The sequence below is a fragment of the Cydia splendana genome, chromosome 3, assembly GCF_910591565.1.
Source record: "Cydia splendana chromosome 3, ilCydSple1.2, whole genome shotgun sequence".
In the NCBI taxonomy this organism is placed as follows: Eukaryota; Metazoa; Arthropoda; class Insecta; order Lepidoptera; family Tortricidae; genus Cydia; species Cydia splendana.
This window is the reverse complement of record NC_085962.1, coordinates 9,843,537-9,866,320: the sequence shown is the minus strand read 5'-3', so window position 1 is coordinate 9,866,320 and position 22,784 is coordinate 9,843,537. Positions and strand designations below refer to the sequence as shown.

General features: G+C 37.9%; 1 protein-coding gene across 2 annotated transcripts in view; it reads right to left on the bottom strand.

The window, feature by feature from the left end:
• Nucleotides 1-22,784, bottom strand: part of LOC134806492 (protein O-mannosyl-transferase Tmtc3) — a 161,036-nt gene that overhangs the window by 30,687 nt on the left and 107,565 nt on the right. For both annotated transcript variants that reach the window (XM_063779763.1, XM_063779764.1), the window contains exon 2: nt 12,767-12,903. In XM_063779763.1, coding sequence (XP_063635833.1) covers nt 12,767-12,903 — 137 coding nt within the window. The remainder of the gene's footprint in view (nt 1-12,766; nt 12,904-22,784) is intronic.

The following is a 22,784-nucleotide window of genomic DNA, read 5'->3' as shown; positions in this document are numbered from 1 at the left end:
CTCCGACGGTCGACTTCGACCGGAATTAAGGCACTCGTTAGCGACTTTTTGCGAGACTAGCGAAATCTCTTGAGAAGTTGGCGAAAAAACATTTATAGGTAGTTTGTTTTCGAGTTCGCGGGTGTAACGAGCGTTTCCGGCCGGGCCGCCTTCCTGTGACGACTTATGTATATTTGTTTACCATGAAAACTTCATACTTTGCTGCTTTAAGTATGCGAGGCAGCGCGTGGGGTTGTACACGCAAAGGGTCCTGAGGTAATTCCAGCCTAACAATAGCTATTCTTAGCTCTGAAGGTTTTGTAATAAGCATATAGGTAAATATATATTGTTAACACTTATGTCCTATCCTATGGGACAAGAAAGGGTGAAACGTGTGTTAGAGCTTAGCAACACTATTTAACATATTAAACCCTGACGCTGACGGTGACGGGCCGCCGATAATGAATAAAACGCAAAAACCTTTAACTGTAGGTTTTACACAATCGCACGGTCAAAACACAGAATATTTACAAAATAACGAGCTATTTACACATAAAATTTACAAAAGATGTGCAAAACAAACATTTCTCGCTCATTGTCAATAAAAAACTATCAACATATGTATAAACAAAAGACGCGCGCTGGCAGTGGCATCCGCACCGGCGAAGCTGCCAGCACGCACGCAGCACAGAGGTCCGTAGTTCCATCACCTACACCATGTACTATTAAGGTATGACTTCATAGCGCTATGACAATCCTGTAGCATATACAGTGAAACCTGGTTAATTGATTCCTTGAATAATGGGAAACCTCAATAATTGCAACCAAAGGTCCCTTAAGACCAAAAAGCCTCTATAATTGAAATTTTGCAACCTCTTCTATAATTGCAATTTAGATTTTAGTACTTTTCTTAATTTTGCCTCTGTTATTGACCACATCGCAACTAAGACCTCTATAATTGAAATTGTGTTAAAAGATTCCGTTATTTTAGCTTTATTTATTACCTCTATAATTGAAAGGAGACTTACTTATTACCTCTGTAATTGAAATAATGTAGCCAGCAGAAACAATATTTTTATAGTAATGATAATTTAATTTTAAATTTTTAAATAATACCAGAATTTATTTCATTTATTGGGTATCTATCACAGCTTGTAGTAGGTGAAATTGTTTTGATTCAATCAAAAACATAGTATGCTTTTTACATTCCAATAAAACTTTCTTCTACAATTCAAGGGAAATCTTTTAAAACCCAAACGATTAAAAGAAAATAAAGTAGTAATTAATGTAGTGTAAAAGTGTAATGTAGTCTTTAATATATAGACCAGAAACCTAGAACGTAAGCTTTTAAATATACTTTCAATTGTTATTTGCACCTCCATAAAAAAAATTGTCAGAACGCAACCTCTATTAATGAGAACCTCTATAATCGAAACAACGATTATTTTAACCTCCTTAATTGGCACGACCTGCTTAACTGAAAAACCTGGTTAACTGACACAAAATTGCCGGTCCCTTGAGATTTCAATTATCCAGGTTTCACTGTAATGTAATTAGATATTAGCTATTTTGTTGTTTATTTCGTAGTTAGCACTGAATGTGAAAATGGGTTAAGAAGCCGAAGTTGTCATTCCTATTTGCTAGTCGATAAAGCTCACACCACTATTAATCATATTGCAATTGAATAGGCATTAATAATTATATTGGTACTCACTTGCGCGAAACTAAATGTGTCAGGGACGCATTTATGTAGTTGAATATAATTTAATGTGTAGTATTTCGACAAAAAATATATACAACCTAATATCGCCATTACACCGGATCAATACAGTGTAATCTTTAAGTTCCCCTATCGCCAGAAGGCTGGCAATACTTAAGTGGAGGGGGACGTTCAAAATACTCCGCCACTCTAAGAGCTCTCCCTTTATATGGCACCACAACAATAAATAACGGGACCGAAATTCTGCATTGTTTTTGACAACTCGTAACATTCTATTACGTTTATTGAAAGTTACTATAACGTGTTTCATGCATTTAGAGTAATAAGTAATAAATTATTACTCCAGTAAAATGAGCTTTGCGGCTCGATTCGGGAAATGAATTAGAGATTAACTAGATACGATATAGTAAAGATATGTGACGTCCCAGGGGTAAAGGAACCTTATGGCGGTTGGCGCTTACGCTATTATTAACGTCGGCCAATATTATTACGGCGCTATGCGACGTAAGCGCCAGCCGCCATAAGGTACCTTTTCCCGTGGAACGTCACATAACTTTACTATTTCATATCTAGTGAATCTCTAATTCATTTCCGGAGTCGAGCCGTCGGATTCTACTTTTAAATTTCAAATTATGAATAATTTTCTTGATACTCGTCCTTAGCCGGTTTTAATTAAAATTTCCATTCAAATATTGTTTTTGTTGTATCATTTGTTTGTCCTATTCTTAACTCAAAGGTAATGAAAAAAGCGAAAACAGAAAAAAGAATATTTGCGTAATTAAGTCTTGACAAAATCATAATGGTATTTGTCGTCGTGGAGCCTATTTACGCAATACAGCATTGTTCTAATAATAATTAAAAAGAGCACGTACAAATAATCATTACGTACTAATTAAATTCAAATTGAGATCACCCAGAGATATAACCCAGTGTCAAATTGTACTGGTGACCATGGTAACTCTAGGTTTAATCGGTTAACCCCGGGTTAGTGGAAGTGCAAGTGGCGCTAAGAGGTTACTGCTGATCACGTTTCTGTTTCAAGAAATGGCAGTTTTGACACTGACAGATCATTATCATACCGCAGTGATCTCTTAGAAACATTGTTCGAATTGGGCCGTATGACCCAACAAACGAAGCAGGGCGACAGCTACGCGCTACGCGTCGTAGCACTCGTAGCATTTAGCGCGTAGCACACAGTTTCCGGACAGTAGCGGCTCGATTCGGAAAATGAATTAGATTTCTACTAGACTTTAACAAGTTACGATACGGATAATTTAAAGATATTTGTAAGATGGATATGTCAAATTTGACGTTTCCGCGATTCTGGAGGTCCTCTTGGACGATTTCGACAAGTTATGACTTAGATATCCAAGTCACATATAGGCGATATCTAATGTAGATCTAGTTGACCTCTAAATCGTATCTAGCAGGCCTATTCGGATTTCGAGATAATCACAAGATCTTGAGACTTGTCGAAATCGTTCAAGAGGACCTCCAGAATCGCGGAAACGTCAAATTTGACATATCTATCTTACAAATATCTTTAAATTATCCGTTTCGTATCTTGTTGAATTCTAGTAGAAATCTAATTCATTTTCCGAATCGAGCCGTGAGTGTTGATACTGACAGATCATATCCACGCCACGCCGTTTTGTCGACTAAATAGTAAATAGTGTTTAGTTTTTAAGTTTATAAAATACATATGTATGTTAGTCTGTAAGGTATTTGTAATATGGGCCTTGTTGCCTGAATTAAATTTCTAAATAAATAAAATAAATAAATATCCATAACAAATCCAGAACAAATTCGTAACCTGTTATTACAATGAGAATGCACCTCCGAGAGTCGTGTAAAGATTTAATAGATCTGTATTAAGCCTGTCTTTAAAAATCTGTAAAAGTCATTAGCTAAGTGATAGTTATATAATTGATGTAAACATCCTCTCTACCTAATGCTTTTACCATAGGCAGCGTTGTGTTCAGTTCATATATTAACACATTCTTTCCTCCTTGTAGCAAAAAGCGCCAACTGTGTGTGACTGTGTTAAAGAGCATCTCGATTACTTTTATATACAGGGTGGCCAAAAATGTATGAAACAACGGATTTTTTTTTCGCAATTTCGGGGTTGGTCCCATAGTAAAAGTTGCTCAGTATAATCCCAAAACCTCCCTGGCAACGGGAATGCACTTAGTTTTTGGCCACCTAATGGCGTGCTAGAATAAGAACTTTCATCAGTTCATATAACGGCAAGTAGACATTTCTAGTTTTACAAAGAAATACGCGTGAACATTCCAAGAAAATAATGTATTGTTAGGATGATAAGATAACAAAGGAAGACGCGTCAAAGAAGACAAATGAAAGCCGCCACGCCCAGAGCACACGGCTCGCTTTAACACATAAAATTCGCTAGAAAATAGCACGGAAGTGTTTCATCGCAAAGGAACGTAGTCTGTGCAGAAAGAGAAGATTCTTGGAATGTAAGGGAACCAATACATTCTATGACTCTTCTCTTTCCGCTCAGACTTCATTTAGAATTAGAAAACATTAGTAGTGATAGTAAATAAGCTAAAATTTCGCATTGAAATTTAAGGTTTAGAGTTAGGTTTAAAGAAATATATACTTAAATCTGTGCCTATCTTCACAGCAGCGTTTATTTTCATGACCACTTATATAAAATATTATATTTGAAAGTTTATTTTATCCTGAGACGACGAGAGCCGTTAAAAATGCTGTCTGGATGTACAATTACTTTGATATTTTCATTTCATTTCGACATTATTAACTTGTTAATGTTTATTTCACTTACGTTGAAATGTTAAAAGGTAACTTTGATGTTTTCTATGAGACAGCTATTTTTTACGCGAGTACGGGGATGGGTATTTTTTTAAATACCTATTCAATATTAAGCGACAATCTCACACAGAACGAACACGAACATTCGAACTACGATAGGACGTTAACTTAATATATTCACTTGAAAAATAAGGCTAAAATACATCCTGTATACTATATATTGTTACCCAGTTCCCCAAAATAGGACAGAAGGTTTGCGCCCACAAGGTTTCTTTTCCCGTTTAGATATTACGGAACCCTAAATAGTGCAAAAGTCGGATTAATAATCAGTGTTCGCCAGCTTTGTTTAGCAGCGGAACAAAGCGCATAAATCTGACATCATCTGGGTTGCATTAGTCCATTTTCAGGACGAGTACAGCTTTGGCGAGGCTCCAGCCATTCGGTCGGGTTTCCGCTATGAAATAGAATTATACTGAACGTGTGGTGGTTTAGAATAATTACATTTTATGAACGTACCTACTTATAAGCAGTATAAGCAATAAGCCGATTATAGTTATTTAAAACAGATTATGTCTATACCTAACCTAACCTAATGTATGAAATAAAACTATTGAAACGGATTATATCGCGTATATTGAATTCATATACTACATCCCGATGTTTCGAACCCTTTACAGCGTTCGTGGTCAACGGGTGACTGAGGAAAAACTACACTGTGCAAAAACTACCCACTTACAAAATAATGAACCATCATAAACTATAAATTTTAAGGCCAGTTATACATGCAAAATTGGTTCATAAGGCTAGTTCTACATTACAACTATTTTCAAGTAAAGATAAAAATATGATGATGATCGGGATGTAGTATGAATTCAATATTACGCGATATATAATCCGTTTCAATAGTTTTATTTCATGACTTTCATGAGTAACTATCGCGGTAACCGAAGACAATATTACTAATCTAATGTACCTATCTAATTATGTTATTGTAAATGTCTATGTACAAGTAAATGGTTTCGTTCTTTGTGAGAGTAAGTAAGCATAACAGCCGAAGTGTCAATGTTTAATGTGAAACTAATGGTACTTTGACATGCTATTATTTTATTGGTAGTCTTGACAATAGCGAAGTAGGTGATTATGGAGGTGTGGTGCACAACAGGTCGATTATACTAGACTGTGGCTTACTGATAAATAGTTACTCTAAGGCATCAAATTCGGCTTCGACTAAGGCTGAAACGTACTTACCACTCGCTTTTGTTGACTTCTCTAATACAATAATCTAACTTCCGTGCCTCAAGTAGGTAGTTAATACCTTCGTATTAACGACCAACATTCGATTTTCAAATGCAGATATAATTTATAATAATATAGATTACCTAAAGTAATTAGAGACTTAGACTTGTGAAGGCAGCTCTACGTCTAAAACCCCTGGTTTACTGGTTAGACGTGCGAGTCTCAGTTTTTCACCGACGTCATAAAACAGCCCAAATTGCCGCGGCCCTTTGTCTTATCTTCGTATGCCAGTAATTAATTACGTTTCGTAATTAATTTACTCATAATGGCGGCATTGTCGATGCGAAATAATTAAGCCATTCGTTAATTAAAACTCGCTTCGTATCGTTATACGATTTACCGATTTTAGCAGTAAAGGGTGAGTAAAATGCGTGGCCCGTGTTATAATATCCAGTGTTGATATATTGTTACAGAGTTATCATATTTGTGGGTCGCTACCAAAATTATGAATAAGTATATTATTTCGTTTTCCAGTGACGTACATATTGTATAGCGTTATGCAACGTTGTTTACACCATCACAAAACACAGATGTATGTAACATGCAATGGGAAATATGATCTCTGATGATTGTGTAATCGTGATTATCAATTTTATTTCGGATTTGCTCATGAAATTGCAGGTGCATCCTATTATTAAATATTGTGCTAGTTTCAAACTGCCAGTATTATATCATAAGGCTAATTGCGACGTGCGAGCAGCTCCCGTGCTCTCGTGGGTATGAATTTAAAAGTAATTCCATTATAAGTTTGAAGTTTCCTGCAAATTTCACAACTTCCAAATAATGTGGGAGGTGGAAACTTAATGATAGCACGCGTTTTGCAACGAACTATCTGGTTCCTGCAAGACAATGAATTTGACATATAATGGGATAAGTTTGGCAAGGGTAAGGTAAGTTTGGATTGGTGCGAGACTAAACGTGTAACTAAGGCGCAAATCGAATAGAATTTGAATCAAACGGTTGGAGTTAAACCAATTACCTTCCGTTTCACCAGCAAAACTTTTTAATTCAAGCTACAGTTTCCTTAAACAGTTAACTTTCAGGATTGCCACATAACAAGTTGTCTATACTTACAATATTTTTTGTTTTGAAATAAATAAATATGTGGTAAATTCGCTTATGTACTTTTTTTTAAATTCAATGTAGTTTTTATGGCATTATGTTCATATTTTTACAGCATTTGTGACTCCACGTGTTATGTCGGAGGAATCATCCATAAACGAGCTAAATGAATGTGAATAACCCTTCCCTAATGCAAAGTCCTGGTACTCTCGTGGGACCATACGTATTCTGAGCGTGTTTACATTCAGGTATTAGTTGAAATATGTTTACCGATATGGATATAGGTAGCTGTGGCTTTTTCTGTTAATGGTAGGCTGTCAATATAATATAATTACCTAAAGATATTTATCAGTGAATAAAACTAAAATACTGGCATTTAAAACTGTCTGAAAAGAGGTGCTAAAAAATATGCAGACGAAGCTTAACAAGCCGGTTCCAACTGGTTTATTTTCATTCTACCGCTACTTTAACTAGACCGTAAACAAAAATAGGACCAGATATTTAGTGTAACGAAGTCGAAATATTTAGTTTATCGTGACAGGAATGTGGCGATGAACGTAATTCATTTCATTGTCAGTGACAGCGCCCGCGTCAAGGCAGGAGCAGCAATGTCGCAACAGTAATGCAGCTGCAGTTGTCATCCGAACGTCAACTTAAGACACCATTTTACCTTTAAGCGGTTGTCTAATGCTGGCGGGTGGTTCTATCACAGTGACAGGTGACAGACAGACGGACAGCTAAGCGACTAAGAAGGAGTCTTAGTAATAGGGTCCCGTTTTTACCCTTTGGGTACGGAACCCTAAAAACGATTAAATGGCAAACAATATATGCATACCTAATCAGTTAGATACCTAGTTATGGGCGAACCGACGCAATATGCCCGTTCACATTTGAATTAAAATGGGTTACATCTAAATCCGCATTTCAATTGTTGTGCTAATTTGCACTAACGAAGCGGTCAGACAAACTGTGCTCTAAGGGCAGTATTCCCGGATCCGGATGATAATGAGAGGTAAAATCGTTAATAGGATTATGCTGACAAATTGGATATTGAGCATAAGCCGGGCTAAGGTCGCGGTGGACACAGGCAACTAGCGGTAATTAGCAGTAACTAAGGGGATCGGCCGGCGGCCTGATTAAAACTGGCTTTGCCGGCCGCTCGCCGGACTTAAACTCGTAACTGGGCAGTAGTTATTGTTTTAGTACTAATAGGTATACAAAGTAAGGTTGTATCGCTTATGTAAGCTTGCGCTACGTCGTAGTTGGTGACCGAAGGGCTATGCGCACATCAAAAATCTTATCAGTTTTCCTTTTGTACAGATTTATATCACCATTACTAGGTCTGCTATGGACAAAATGAATAAGTTTTTGGCAAAAATTTCATTTTTGGTACAAGCTTTTATCGCTGACTGTACTTTTCTTACGACAGACAACTAATACTCATCGAGACAATTCTAAAAACCCCTAACACAATTAGGTTGCGTTGTTTCATCACAGAGTTCCTATGGCCACCTCCTGTCTCCATCATCAGATCAGTTCGACAGTACCATATTATTGTATTGTCATCAGAACTACATACAGGTGCCAATTTTCATGACGCTTCGATCCTTGGAAGATGGTTAAATTAGTTACCTTAGATTCCATCACAAGTTAGTTACATACAGGTCGACCTAATAAAAGCTTGTTAAAAAGATTTGGGGCAATAGGAACATTACCAAGACCATGAAAACCAGACTCGTTTACTGCCTAATATTCCCCATTTTCCTTTATGCGTCGGAGACATGGACTCTTCGTGAAACCGAGAAGAAGAGAGTTGACGCCCTGGATATGTGGTGCTGGAGACGGATGCTAGAAGTATCGTGGACAGAGTTTCGTACAAATGACTCCATATTAAAAGAACTCGGCATCAGACAGCGCCTATCAACCACAGTGGAGTCACGCATTCTGACCTTCTTCGGCCATGTTTCTCGTCATGGTAATGACTCCATAGAGCGTCTCGTAGTGCAGGGAAAAGTCGAAGGCACCAGGCCACGTGGTATATCACTAATGAGATGGACAGACCAGATCAAGGCCGCAACTAAGTGCTCGGTTTACGAATGTACCCGGAAAGCTGCAGTCCGCGACGAATGGCGCCGTATTAGCAAGATCATCACTCATCGAGGTTCACAATGATGACCACGACCACTCTGGCAAGAGTGTACCGACTAAGAAGAAGAAGAAGAATATCACCATCATCACAGGCCTTTCCATGTACCTATTGCAGACGATTTATGCATTGCTGTTTAGACAACGAAGTTTGGTGACTGTGGAGGCCGATGCGTGAGAGGCACGACCTCCCATATTTTTGGCAGAGTAAGCTCATGCTACCTGAGCTTTGAAATCGACCACTATGCCTGGGAAACCTTAGCTGAAGACCGTGATGGATGGCCCGAGCGTATTGTGGAGGGGAGAAGGCTATGTGGCCAAGTCTGGTTTAATGCGTTAGATAGCAAACCGGGACAGATTTATATAGATATTTAGAAAAGTAGATAATCAAGGGTGGTAGATACTTTTGGCGCGTTGTTTCATAATCATAGTGACCAGTATAACACATATATAATACATAATACCCTCGAGTGTGTGAGGGCCAACCTGGAATAAGGAATCCCACTACAAAGATAAGATTACGGGAGATCAATAAGAGTTCCCGTATTACGGTTGGGCTTCCCCATAATTAATTCCATTCTTTAGTAAGGCGCTCTTCCCCGGAATAACCGTTAAAGGCAGTATTGTGAACATCTTATAGGGAGAATAAGTAATAATAAATTATTACGCGGCGTCATGGCGTCCTCGTATTGAAATGGCCCTACAAGATAATCGATTGCCGCCAATGAATGGTTTGCGGCGCAGCTGCTTTTGATTTGATTTCAATTTGGCTTCGGTAATATAAAGCAACTACTTTTTGCGAAACTGTCTCTGCCGTATTCGAACTTCAAGATATTCACAAGAGACGACACGTACTAGATCCATTCTAGATACGTTATAGTTTAAATATCAACTAGTTCTCTTTTGCAGCGCAATTCGGGCAACCAATGTCACTTTTACGTCAGATAGAGTAAGATATCTATTTGATGTGAATTGGATCTCTAAGTCATATCCTGTGGAAATCGTTCAAGAGTATCTGCAGAATCGCGCAAATGTCAAATTTGACAGGTTAGATCTTAAACATATCGTTATCGTATCTTGGTGATGTCTAAAAGATATTTAATAGATGTATATTTCAAAATCCGAATCGGGCCGTCTATCTCTAATATCCCATTACTCCATTATTAAACGAGTTTTAAAACAATTCGGCGTTTTCATCAAGTTATTACATTTCCCGTGTTTCGTGAAACTAAAACGACTCTCTAGCGACTATTGTTATGTAATTTTCTCATCCAATTACGATTCCCCTTGTTCCCTAATCTTATTTGCCTGCTGCTACCTTTTAGCGTTGTCAGGTCTGAGGCTTAGGCCGGGCTGTTTCGCTTTTCATTACCGTGTATCAACTTAGTAGTAATCTTGTCATAGAAGATGTAATGTCCTAGTAATGGCTAAGGAGTGCCGTGGGCGTCTCGGTTTGTTTATTCGAATGATAAGAACCCTCTAGTCGACATCCACACAAAGAGATACATATCCCCTTGCAGTTTCAATGGGATAGAAACGTATACGTCCTTTAACGACTCAACAGTTTTTTAAACCTATCTTATTTTTGTCCCGCTCGAGCTTTTATGTCAGATGTAGGAATAAGTTACTGCAGTTAGATATTTACGGTGGAAGTGGTTTGCGCCATTTGGGGTAACGGACATATTACTCAGTAGATGGAAATGAATGCAACATCAGCTAATGTTACAGTGCATAGGTAACACTTGTTTGAAATAGTTAAGCTGATTTAGCTAGTTAGCTACACACTCATTGCCAATCCACACATTGGCTTTGCCACTCACTAAGTAATATTAAATACGTTAAATTAAAAAAAAACGATGACAGTAAACATAACGTATGAAATTCACAAAGTACGTTACGTCCAAAGTGCACAACGAAAATCCGTAACAAACTTTGTCCAATATTTCACGAATACCTATTATAATTCAACTACATGTATCGTCAATAATATACCTCTAGGTACCTACAACAATATGCCACGAGCTTTACCAAAGTAACTATCTAACCATGGTCTAATAAAACATGGTCTTCTATTCCCAGAGTGACACGGGCCTACGTCACAATAACATTGCCACTTTATTTTAACATAACATGTTACATGGGTACATTATACCTATGGTTAATAAGTTAAAATATTTCTTTATAATTTTATAATTTTCATTTATATGTATTTTATCTTAGATTTTACAATAACACGTCATTTTTAATTATTCGTTAGCAATATCTTCCGATTCACAAAATAAATTTCAGACGTTCGGGTAATTCTGTTTACATTACTGGCAACACAGGATAGCGCTGTCACATTTGACAATTCGGATCTAGATAACTTCATGCCCTGACCGTCATCCTTGTCGAACGCGTGTTAACTGTTATTTCCTTCTCGCTCAGTGTCAGCAGTCGCAGTGTTTTCCAAACTTTTCACATCGTAAGCTTGGTAATTAATGTGTAACTGTGAATTAGTTTTTCAAACGTTTGTCTTGTATAGATAAATAAAGTTTAATTTAATACATTAGATTTGTTTTATTTTACTATGTTTCTACATGAATAACTTAAAATTAATGCCGTTACAATAATTTTCACCGTTGGTTAAAATTCTCCCACATTTTAAAGTTTGAGAACCTGTAAACAGCATGATGACGTAGGCCCGTGTCAGTTAGGTCATACGCGAATCTCGGAATAGAGTACCAGGCGGAGTATATTATTATACCATGCTCGCAACTAAACCTCGGGACGATAAGCACGCGGCGCAAACGTGCCAAAAAAGCTGCTGGCATTAGGTACCCCACCGCGGCACCGTCAATTGTCTTTATCCTTCGTCAGCGTCAGACTAAATAAATTGAATATATAACTAATATGAAAATAGATTAAATAACTTGAATGACAGAATAGACCATTTCAATTAACGATTCACACGAGGCGATTAAGTCAAGAATCGATAACGGCGATGACTGATACTATCGCGTATTTAAAAAGTAATTTTACCCTGCCAGTAACGATTTAAGAGGAAAGTAGACGGCTGTTTCTCCATACAATATGGAAATTGACATTATGGAAAATATTTTTACATAATTTGAAGTATATTAACCATAGCTGTGATTTTTTTCGATGTTTTGATTATTGTAAAAATTAAGTAGGAGCGAAAAATAGATTTCATAAAAAAAATTAAAAGCTCCTAACTCTTATAAAAATTAAATTTCGAAATAAGTCAAACGTAAGGGCATAGCCGTGGTTCATATACAACTAATTGTGTCAAAATATTTTCAATAATTCTGGATATTAATCCAGAGAGCAAAATGAGGACTACCTTTGTATGAAAAGGCGATTTTGAGCGCGTTCTCCGTCTTAATGCTATCACTATCGCCATTTAAACGAGAAATCTCGACGGCACAACGGGCTTTCTGGTATTCCTTTGAAAAATGAAACATTCAATATTAATCCGTTATCTCGGATAAAAGAGCGTTTCGAGACTTTCGAGACATGATTTCTTTTATACACTTTTACTAGTAAATATGCATGCATTTGAACACTTCGTCTTCGAGTAAAGGATGACTCACGCTAGACCGGACCGGGCCCGGGCCGAGACGTCCGACATATCATTTTCTATGACGGCTGATCAATGATCACGTGGTGCGTGCCATAGAAAACGAAGCGCCGAAAGCTCCGGCCCGGTCTAACGTGTGTCATTCTTAAAGGCGATTTGTAGGCAGTTTTAGTAGGCTAAGTTTAGCTTACTTGTAGTACAAGAGCGACACAAGTGCATGGAGCAGCAGGTTTACGAGGTGGTACCCCGCCGGGTGCAGCCCGTGCACCGCGTAGTTCCATCGGAACGTCAGCACCGTCAGAGGGCGGTACGATTTATGTGACTGCTCCTGAAACAATTGAAAATAAATACGGTTAGAATCGCAAGTGGAGTGGGAAAATCTTAGCACGAGAGCGCCGCGATAGAATCGCCTAGTCGTATTTTTGTAATTGTATATAAATAGTGATGTGTTGTCCGTATACAGGCTGGCTAAAAAAATAACTGCATTCCTGTTGCCAGGGAGGTTTTGGGATTATACTGAGCAACTTTTACTATGGGACCAACCCCGAATTCCTTCATACAGGGGGAGGGTACATTTTTTTCGCGTTTTCGGGATTGGTCCCATAGTAAAAGTTGCTCAGTATAATCCTAAAACCTCCCTGACAACGGGAGGGCAGTATTTTTTTGCCACCGTGTATAACAAAATAGTACAATTGTACTAAATATTTTTTTCAAGTAAATCCTAAATTCCAGTCTGCGTTTGTAAAATTGCCAGGTTTAAAATTGGCAGGTTTAAAACGAGCCTACTCCTATTCGAGAGCGTCAGCAGAGTATCAAGTATCAACTCGGCAATTTTGCAGATTTGCGTACTAGTTTTGCATAAAAATATTTGAATTTATTTTGTACACTGTGTTTGTGTTTTCGTAAACCTACCTATAAAAAGCAATCACAGTCAAGTGATTAAATAAACCTAGGCGTAAAATGGGTTGTCTCCAAATATGTATTTTTAACCGTCTTTAAAATTTGTTATGACATGTACAGTCGCCATTAGATATATTTACTTAAACTGAAAAACAAGAAACCTTGGCAAGTACCTAAGTCTAGAAAAATGTATAAAATAGAAGCAGAGATTTTGATGTTTATAGATTAATTTAAGTTTACTGAAAACACAACTAAGCATAATAATAATACATAGTATATGATTCGGTGCCTCATTCATGGTTGGGGAGGGTTTTAGAGTTGTATAAAGTGGATGCAGCTTTGAGAGCCTTCCTAAGCGCGTGTATGAGACAGTGGACCACAGTCCTTCGTCAACCAGGAGGCGGGGATGACCGCCCAGGCCCGCAGGATTTTATAAGGATTGAGCGAGGAATCTTTCAAGGCGACAGTCTGAGTCCCCTGTGGTTCTGCCTAGCTTTGAATCCCCTCAGCACCCCTGCTGAAGGATTTGGGACTAGGTTGCCGGCTTCGGAGAGAGGGTGAAGTGGTATTAGACGGTCGGTGAAGGAGCGCTTTTTCAGTCAGCTCACAAAAGTCCTTAACAGTCTTTTGTCAGGAGGCAACAAAGTGCGCGCCTTCAACGCCTGGGTAATGCCCCTACTCACATACTCCTTTGGCATACTAAGGTGGACTCAGACCGAGCTGGACGCCCTGGATCGGAGGGTCCGATCACTGCTCAACACACATCGCATGCTACACCCACGCTCGTCAGTTATGAGATTGTACATCCCACGGAAGTGTGGAGGCCGAGGCTTCCTAAACGCCAAGGATCTCCACAACCACGAGGTGTACAATATCAGGAACTATTTCCTTAACAACGAGTGTGGGATGCATCGTGATGTGGTGGCAGTAGATAGGAACCTCACGCCGCTTTCCTTGGCAAACGAGAACTGGCGCAAACCTGTGGTACTAAGTACTGCGGATCGCAAGGAGGCATGGGAGAGTAAGGTGCTGCACAGGCGGTTCTACAAGGCCCTCACGGGACCCGATGTGGACCTGCTCGCGTCGGTGAACTGGTTATGATGCGGGGACCTCTTCGGAGAAACCGAGGGTTTTGCCTGTGCAATTGCGGACGAAGTGATGATGACGAACAACTATCGGAAATATATCCTGAAGGACGGTACGGTCGACATTTGTCGGGCATGCCGCCGTCCCGGAGAGTCACTCAGGCATATCATTTCCGGTTGTTCTCATCTTGCTTACGGCGAGTACTTGCACAGACATAATCTCGTAGCCAGGATTATTCACCAGCAACTTGCTCTTCTATATGACCTTGTGGACCGTGAAGTACCGTACTACAAGTACTTACCTGCGCCTGTTCTCGAGAATGGTGGTGCTACGCTCTATTGGGATCGATCTATCATCACTGACAGGACTATTGTAGCCAATAAGCCTGATATTGTGATAATAGACCGATGGCAACGTCGGGCCGTGCTCGTTGACATCACCATCCCCCATGATGAGAATTTCGTGAAGGCCGAGAAGGACAAGTCCAGTAAGTACCTAGACTTGGCTCACGAGATAACCGCTATGTGGGATGTTGATTCGACGATCATTGTCCCGATAGTCGTTTCAGTGAACGGTCTAATAGCGAAGAGTCTCGACCAACATCTTGAGAGACTCTCGCTAGGTGGTTGGATCAAGGGTCAGATGCAGAAGGCGGTGATCTTGGACACGGCGCGGATAGTTCGCCGGTTCCTCTCTCTGCGGCCCTGACCACCGGTAGCTTGGGCCTTGCCCCGCTGCTGGCGGCACCCTAGGTTAGGTTTTTTATAATGTGTTTATATGTACGTTTTATTGTTTTGTAAGTGTTTTTATATTTGTGACGTTCCACGGAAAAAGGTACCTTATGAGGGTTTCTAGTTTCGGAGATATGAAATGTTTTGTAAAGAGGTGAAAAAATGCTCAATTTTTTTTTATTGTGTGATCTGAAACCTTAATGCGTAACGTTTGTTTACCTGTTTTTATTTTTGTTATAAGTTAGTTATAAGCCTAGTAATGTCGTCTCAGAGTTTAGTAGAAAAGGTACCTTATGGAAAAAATATTGAAAATTCCCAAAAAAACTAGTCAATACGGGAAAAGAAGTTTGGTAGAGAACTGTATTAGCATTCTGCAAAACTAATTTGATAATTTCAGTTCTGGTCGGGGGGCCTCGCAAATATTATAACCGTACATCGACCGACATCACAAATCCAAGTAGCCTGCTATTATACCAAAGTTACTCTCGTCAAGTGTTTATTAACTAGAATAATCTTCATTTGGTTTGGTCGCATGCAGTAAATCAGCCATTGGTTTGCTGAAAAATGCCAATACCCGACGCATTACCTTATGGAATATCTGAGGTCATTGAACCTCAATGCCGCTTATCTTCAATAGCAACCGAAATATATTATTGATAAGAAATAGACGATTTATACCATCTTAACCCCAAAATATTATTAGTTTATCCTAACTGTTCCATCATCATCATGCCTCATCATGTAACTTAATCACAAGGTACCTTTTCATTACATACAAATTATTGGTCTTTTTTAAGATTATTATGACGAAGAACTTATTAAATTTGGGGCAGTTTAATGTAAATTAATATTTTCTATTCATAAAAGATAAACTGTAATATGATTGATATTTTGTAGTGATGTATTATTAGATTTATTTCCATAAGGTACCTTTTCGTAAATGTATGGAGCAAATACTGTTATTGTTATGTAAGTTTAAAGTGGCATAAGGGGTTAAATATAGTATTTAGTTGGGGTTTTAGGATTTATTTCATTTGAATGACAGAATTTCTTTCATATGTGCTCAGAAAAATTGATTGTGTGTCACATTAAAAGTAAAAATATTCAATTTTGTGATTTTATATGAAAAAGTCAGAAAATTCATTTTCACCTCTAAATCGGTATTGTTTTTTGCTTAAACTGTCTGTCAGTGTCGTTTTCTAATAGATAAAATTTAAATCTTGAGAGCTCATTGCAATCAATCGTGAAAATGAAATAAAACTTTATTTTCAAGAGATTGGCTAGTATACACATAAATCAGTCGATATCAAAAGTTTCTATTTGCATTACAGAACAAGTCGCAATATTTTTTTAATCTCACATATATAAGGTATTATTATTTGTAGTCAACTATGTAACTTACTTCAGGAACATAGTTTTTTAGGCGGCTAAACTTAAAACTTCTCTATCGTAAAGTTGCTAATTTCACAACATTATTTTCAATAAATCATATCTCTGTAACTACGCAACCTAGAAGGTTGATCTTTTGTGTTATCGATAGCTTATTTATTGTAGATTACTGGGGTATGCATAACTCCATACCCGCCATAAGGTACCTTTGACCGTGGGACGTCACATTTTACTTTTATATTCATATTATAAATAACCTAACTTGAGATGAAAAATAAATAAAGAAATAATACATAGTATTAAGCAAACGCGGATTGGACCGCGCGATCTCGACAACTAAACCATAAACGAAAAGAGGTTTTCAATAGTGGCATGCATGTAAAAACTTGTATTCAAATTTATAGTGAATAAATAAACTTAAAAAAAAGTGTAGTTGGTAAGTAATATCGTAATATTAACGATACAATGTATTCAAAACAGCTATTAATCCGATAAGTTTAAATAATATGAATCGGCACTATATATCTTCTCGGGCAAACATCATAAACTAGCATTAATATGCAGAGCTATGACAACATTGACGATCAACGATATACTCGTAATGTTTGTCGAATATTCATATCAGTACTCAACTAAAGTGCTAGGGTAAGTACCGTCCCGGTCCTATTACGACTGTTTTATACCGGGTGTGGCCTGTAACACGAGCAAATAATCAAAACATAGATTGTACTCCTCAAACGGTGACACTTTTGTTCAAAAGCTTTTAAAAATTATGAAGTATTTAGACTCCCTATTTTTCATACAAAATAAGTATTATCTTCAATGGACGCCATCGCCACGGCATATCATTGTGATTGACGTTGCTTGTCACGCCTTAAACATAACAAAATTTACAATACATTGCGTCTTAGAATAAACTTTACAGTGTATTAAAAATCAAACCACAAGTCATTTTTAAAAGTCGCTGATCAAATGTTGGTCAGTATGAGGAGTACAACCTACTCGTACAGTTAAATTTTTTGCTCATATTACAGGCCACACCCGGTATATGTATAGTAAATATAGGTAGGTACATAATATATTTCTTATTATGCAGCTTGATTAAACTTTACTTTATACATACTTTCACGATTATTACACATTATTATTTACGAAAACGGGATTTAAGCGCGTAAATAAGTAAGATGTTGATGTCAACTTTAGCCAATCTTCTCCGAGACTACGGAGACAATGCCATCATCTCCAATTGGTTCTGCAGTATATGTGGCCTGCCTTATGGTCTATATCGCTTTCGGTACCCTGGGTTCTCTGGCAAATAACCTCGTTTGGGATTTCATCCCTAAGAGAAACTCCAAGCATAGGTAGCTAGTATAGTGCGTTGAGACGCCATAGATTCTTAGCATAAAACTTTTCTGGAATCTTTTAGGTACCTGACATTTTCTAATCCACACACTCGGGTACTTAACCTGGCAAATGCTTCTAAAACGAGTTTTCTAACAGTTTCCAACAATGCTTGCACGCGCTCAAAAGTGTCCCTGTCTCATAAACATGATTCATAGACATACAAAATTAGCAAGCGGAACGGCAATATAGGGCTTCTTTAAATGAAATTCCATGTCAGACAGGTAGCTGGCCCATAATGGCGAACATTTATCACTGGCTACAATATAGGAGTGATAAATATTGTTATAACTTTGTGATCCGTTTAAGCCGCTTGGAGTTGTAGTATCGCCACATACATCAGCTGGAGTGAACAAATTGAAGTATTTATGTTCTGTTCGGCACAGTCTAGTGAATTACAGTTGCGTCAGACATGATTTTTGTTGCACGGAAATTTACATGATACGGTCAATTTTGTTGTGTTACATCAATTAACCGTTTTACTAATAATCTGATATTACAAATTCATTCAAAGGCAAATTTAAGACAGTTATTTTTGAAGGATCTTTATGATTTTACAGTTGCACCTTAGAGATTCACCCCTTCGCCAGGCTATCTTATTCAAGAATATATTAAAATTTAGTATTTTAAGAAAACGATAATTTTCTTTAATTTAACAGACCCAAACGGGAATCCAGTAAGAGTTGCACACCTAATAAGTTTTCAAGACACCCAAAAGCCTTGTATCGTCTATGAACACTTTAAACCAATATAGACTTACTTTTATGCCTGTAGTTATATTTTGGAACTGATCAGTGAACAGCGAAATAGGAAAGGAGCGACGAAAATCTTTACGTCAAAATTAAAGGAAGGACATGTCACTTAATTCAATATCCTCGCATCGTCAGGGAGTAAATAAATCATCGCAGTCGTGTAGGTCGTGTAGGCATCCTGCCGTCAGTGCGGAAATCATTACAAGACCGTTTATGCGCGCGGCGTCCGCCCGCCGGGCCTAGTAGCCACGACAGCTGGCGGAAGGAACGACAAAACAGTTTCTGTATTAATTATGGATTAGTTAATCAAAACTACTTACTACTTAGTATTAGATTGTTAATTAAAAAATAAGTTCTTGCATTTAAATTGATAATATAGAAAAGAATAAATGTATTTACGTCTCATCATGGTTGGTTAACATATTTAAGAGGAAAGGAAAAGGAACGGACGAAAAAAGGACCCCTACTCAGAGTAATGCCACGGCAAGACGCAGCGCTGATTTTCGGTTAGAACCTAACTTATAACTAACTTAAGACTAACATTATGCCCACATTGAACCCAAAAAAATACATACAAAAAGCGTACTTATTCGTGCTTGTTTTACTACTTCGTAAATAATCGTGTTATTTATTCTAAGTACATATATTAACTACTACGCTTGTTAAAATAATTTTGCTTCTAATATGACTCGGTAAGAGTATCCGTACGGATCAAAGAAAAGCTTTTGATTAGATTAGGTATCTATGTGGGGAGTTTGCGCAACAAATATAACGTGGGAAGCGTAAGTAATACGACTTTAGTAAGATTTCTGGGCCTCTTAATTCCCAATTAGTATTTTGTTTAAACCAGTGAGCGATTTATTGAGTAAACGTCTGGAATCATATTCTTAATTTAATATAGGAAAGGTCAATAATATAGGTACAACTTTATAAAATGTGGACCATGAATAGAACGCTTTGTCAGACCAGTTGAGATTCATACGTATGGACTTTCTTCATACTTGAGTGTACTAAATAGGTAACAAGTTCACAATGTAAAAATAATCGATGAAACCTGAAGAATGGTTGGAACTTGAACACACGGCGGTAAAACGCATGTTTAAACGAATATGTCAAAGTTTATAAATAGAAATATCAATACAAAGAACCAGAAAGACAACGATACAATGATCCAGAGCTACTAGAACTCTAATTAATTTTACAAAGAGGCTTTCTTCCGAATAAGAAGCTTCCGGAAAGCCAACTTTTCCAAACGTACATAGTCGACAATACGACCTCTATAAATATATAATACTGTGAATGCCGGCCCGCCGACGACGTAATATTGCACCTCAGTCCTCAATCCGATTTGAACGTCCCGTAAGCATTGTGGGGCTACTGTCCCGTCTGTCCCTTATTAAGATCAATTCGCCGGATTTGTCCGTACCAAATGACACCCACAAACTGTTGTTATTTGTATTTACTCCGAAGATTAATAATATTAAGTTACTTCGATGCAGCACCCGGATTCGTTGTAAAGTTAACTCTTATACGTAGCATATAAGGTATTTCAGGTAGCCAAGCAATAACTGGGGTGGCTGAAGGAGAGAAAGCGTTAAGTAAAGACGTCGTTCGGATTTGTTTGCCACCCACGTTGGCTTGTTCCCCCTTCTCTCCCTTTAATTGGGTAAAATAAAAACAAATGATTTCTTTATACGCACGGTGGGATTAATAAAACTGAATTCAAGAGAACTGGAGGCGGAAACCAGAGTGGAATCACTAAGACTTTGTATTTTAGGTTTTCAATTGTTTATGCAAATTGTACCTAAGTACGTTTTGAGTTAGGATGGTAGTTAATTTAACTACACAAGAGTAAATATCCAGTGAGTCTCTATGCAGCTATTTCTCGGGCCAAACTAATTTTAATACTTAACTAACTAGGTTTCCGTCTACCGACTTGAGAGCATGATCTGCATGATCTTATCCGGAATTTCTTGAAAATAAAACCAATCCACAGTTTAATCTAAGGGTAACTTGCACCATTCACTAACCGGGGTTTACCCCTGGAGTTACCATGGTTACCGGTACAATTTGACACTGGGTTAACGGTTTAACCGCTTAACCCCGGGTTAGTGGGATGGTGCAAGTGGCGCTAAGCTAACCATTCTGACATTGCTATTTTATTGCTATACTATACCTCTGTCAACAAAAAATACTCAAAATAATCCACTCCTTTTGTTTGGTAGGTATTTTGTTTTATAATGCGAATAAAAGATACCGACCCACCCACCGACGCACGAGCACGAGGACGACCCACTCGTAGGGAAATGGGCTGCTAAACGCCCAGAGCTCAAGGTTCCATTCAAGTAATTCGTAAATAAACAAAAATAAATATGACAGTACATAAGGCCCTTTAAACTTTTGACATACGTACGGAAAGTGCTCTTTCCCGCACTAGTGCGGGAAAGTAGGACCATATGTACTGTAATATTTATTTATTACTTACACACAGGTAAGAAAGCTCTAGATGTAAGAACTGTACATATGTCATACGATAAATACTATGTAAGAACTATTATTTTCAGTTTATTTTACTAATACCTGATGTAGGCAAATAAGATTTTTCTAATAATTTTTTTTAAAGGATTTCTATATTTGTTACTTTATGTTTATAAAGTTTTTGCCCTAGAACAGAACATAGGATACATTTTATTCCGTGATCTCCCCCCTCCTCCCTCCAGGGGGTGAAATTGGGGTTTTATGGTTGCATTGTAATGAAACCACGTTGTTTATATGAGAAAAATAAAAACAAATGTTTGCCGATTCATTTCACGGTAGGTAAAATTTCTAACAATTTTGGCGTTTTGGCAACAGAATGAAAACGATTGCCAATTCTTTTCAAACAGAACGCGTTCAAATGGACACATTGAGTTCGTATTTTCGTATGCCTCATTTCAAAGAATACTTTGTCAAAGATACGTTTCACAATTTCAAATCGCAGGGGAGAGGAGCCTAATGCGGGACCTCACCTAAAGCGAAGCGTATTTTTAAGTTACCTGTCCCCAGGACAAAGACTGCTTTCGCAAATAGATTTCAAAATTTCTTTAGCCACATATAAAGATAAAGATTGTTTATTATTCAAGTAGGCATGCGCTTATGAACGTCAAATAAAGCTACACCGGCTATATAGGTATTATAACAAAGTAAACAAAGATAGCAATATTAAAACAGCACTGTAGGGTGAAGTAAAAACAAAAGTTATTACTTGGATTAAAAATCTTACAGAACAATTAATGAAGACTAATGATTGGTTACAAAATAAAGTTGGATAATTCTTCTAGTATATTTAATCAAAGAAAAACTATGCTTTTAGGCCTTCTCCGTTAGCCTACCCGCTCTAGGCTACCCTCCTCTATATGGCCCGATACATTGTGATGTCAGAGGGTGAAAAGGTTCAGTCACGTAATGATGTGTCAGTCGTGCCGCCGTAACTGGCTACGGAAATTTTATTCCCTTATTGACAACCGGGAGAATATCTCTGAAGTACGCGTAGGTTGTAGTAGGTACGCCAGGGATGTTGCGGATGCAGATTTTTAGACATCTGCGGATGCGGATATTTAAAGGCTCACATCCGCGGATGCGGATGCGGATGTCAAGATTAGGTACTTAAAAACATCAAATATTACATTTTTAGTCATTTTTATTAAAAAAAAAACGAAACGGTTAGCAAGAATAGGTGCGTTATATTTAATAAACAGTAACTTGGCCGACTTTTCTGGATCTAGACGATTTCGTTACAGGTAATGACGAAATTACCTAGCACTAACGCCGCCGCTACGACGTTCTTGTACCGACTTGTTCGACATCCGCATCCGCATAAGCTCCGCATCGATTTTATGCGGATGCGGATGCAGATGCGGATGTTGAAAATGATGCGGAAGTTCCGCGGATGCGGATGCGAATATTCGCAA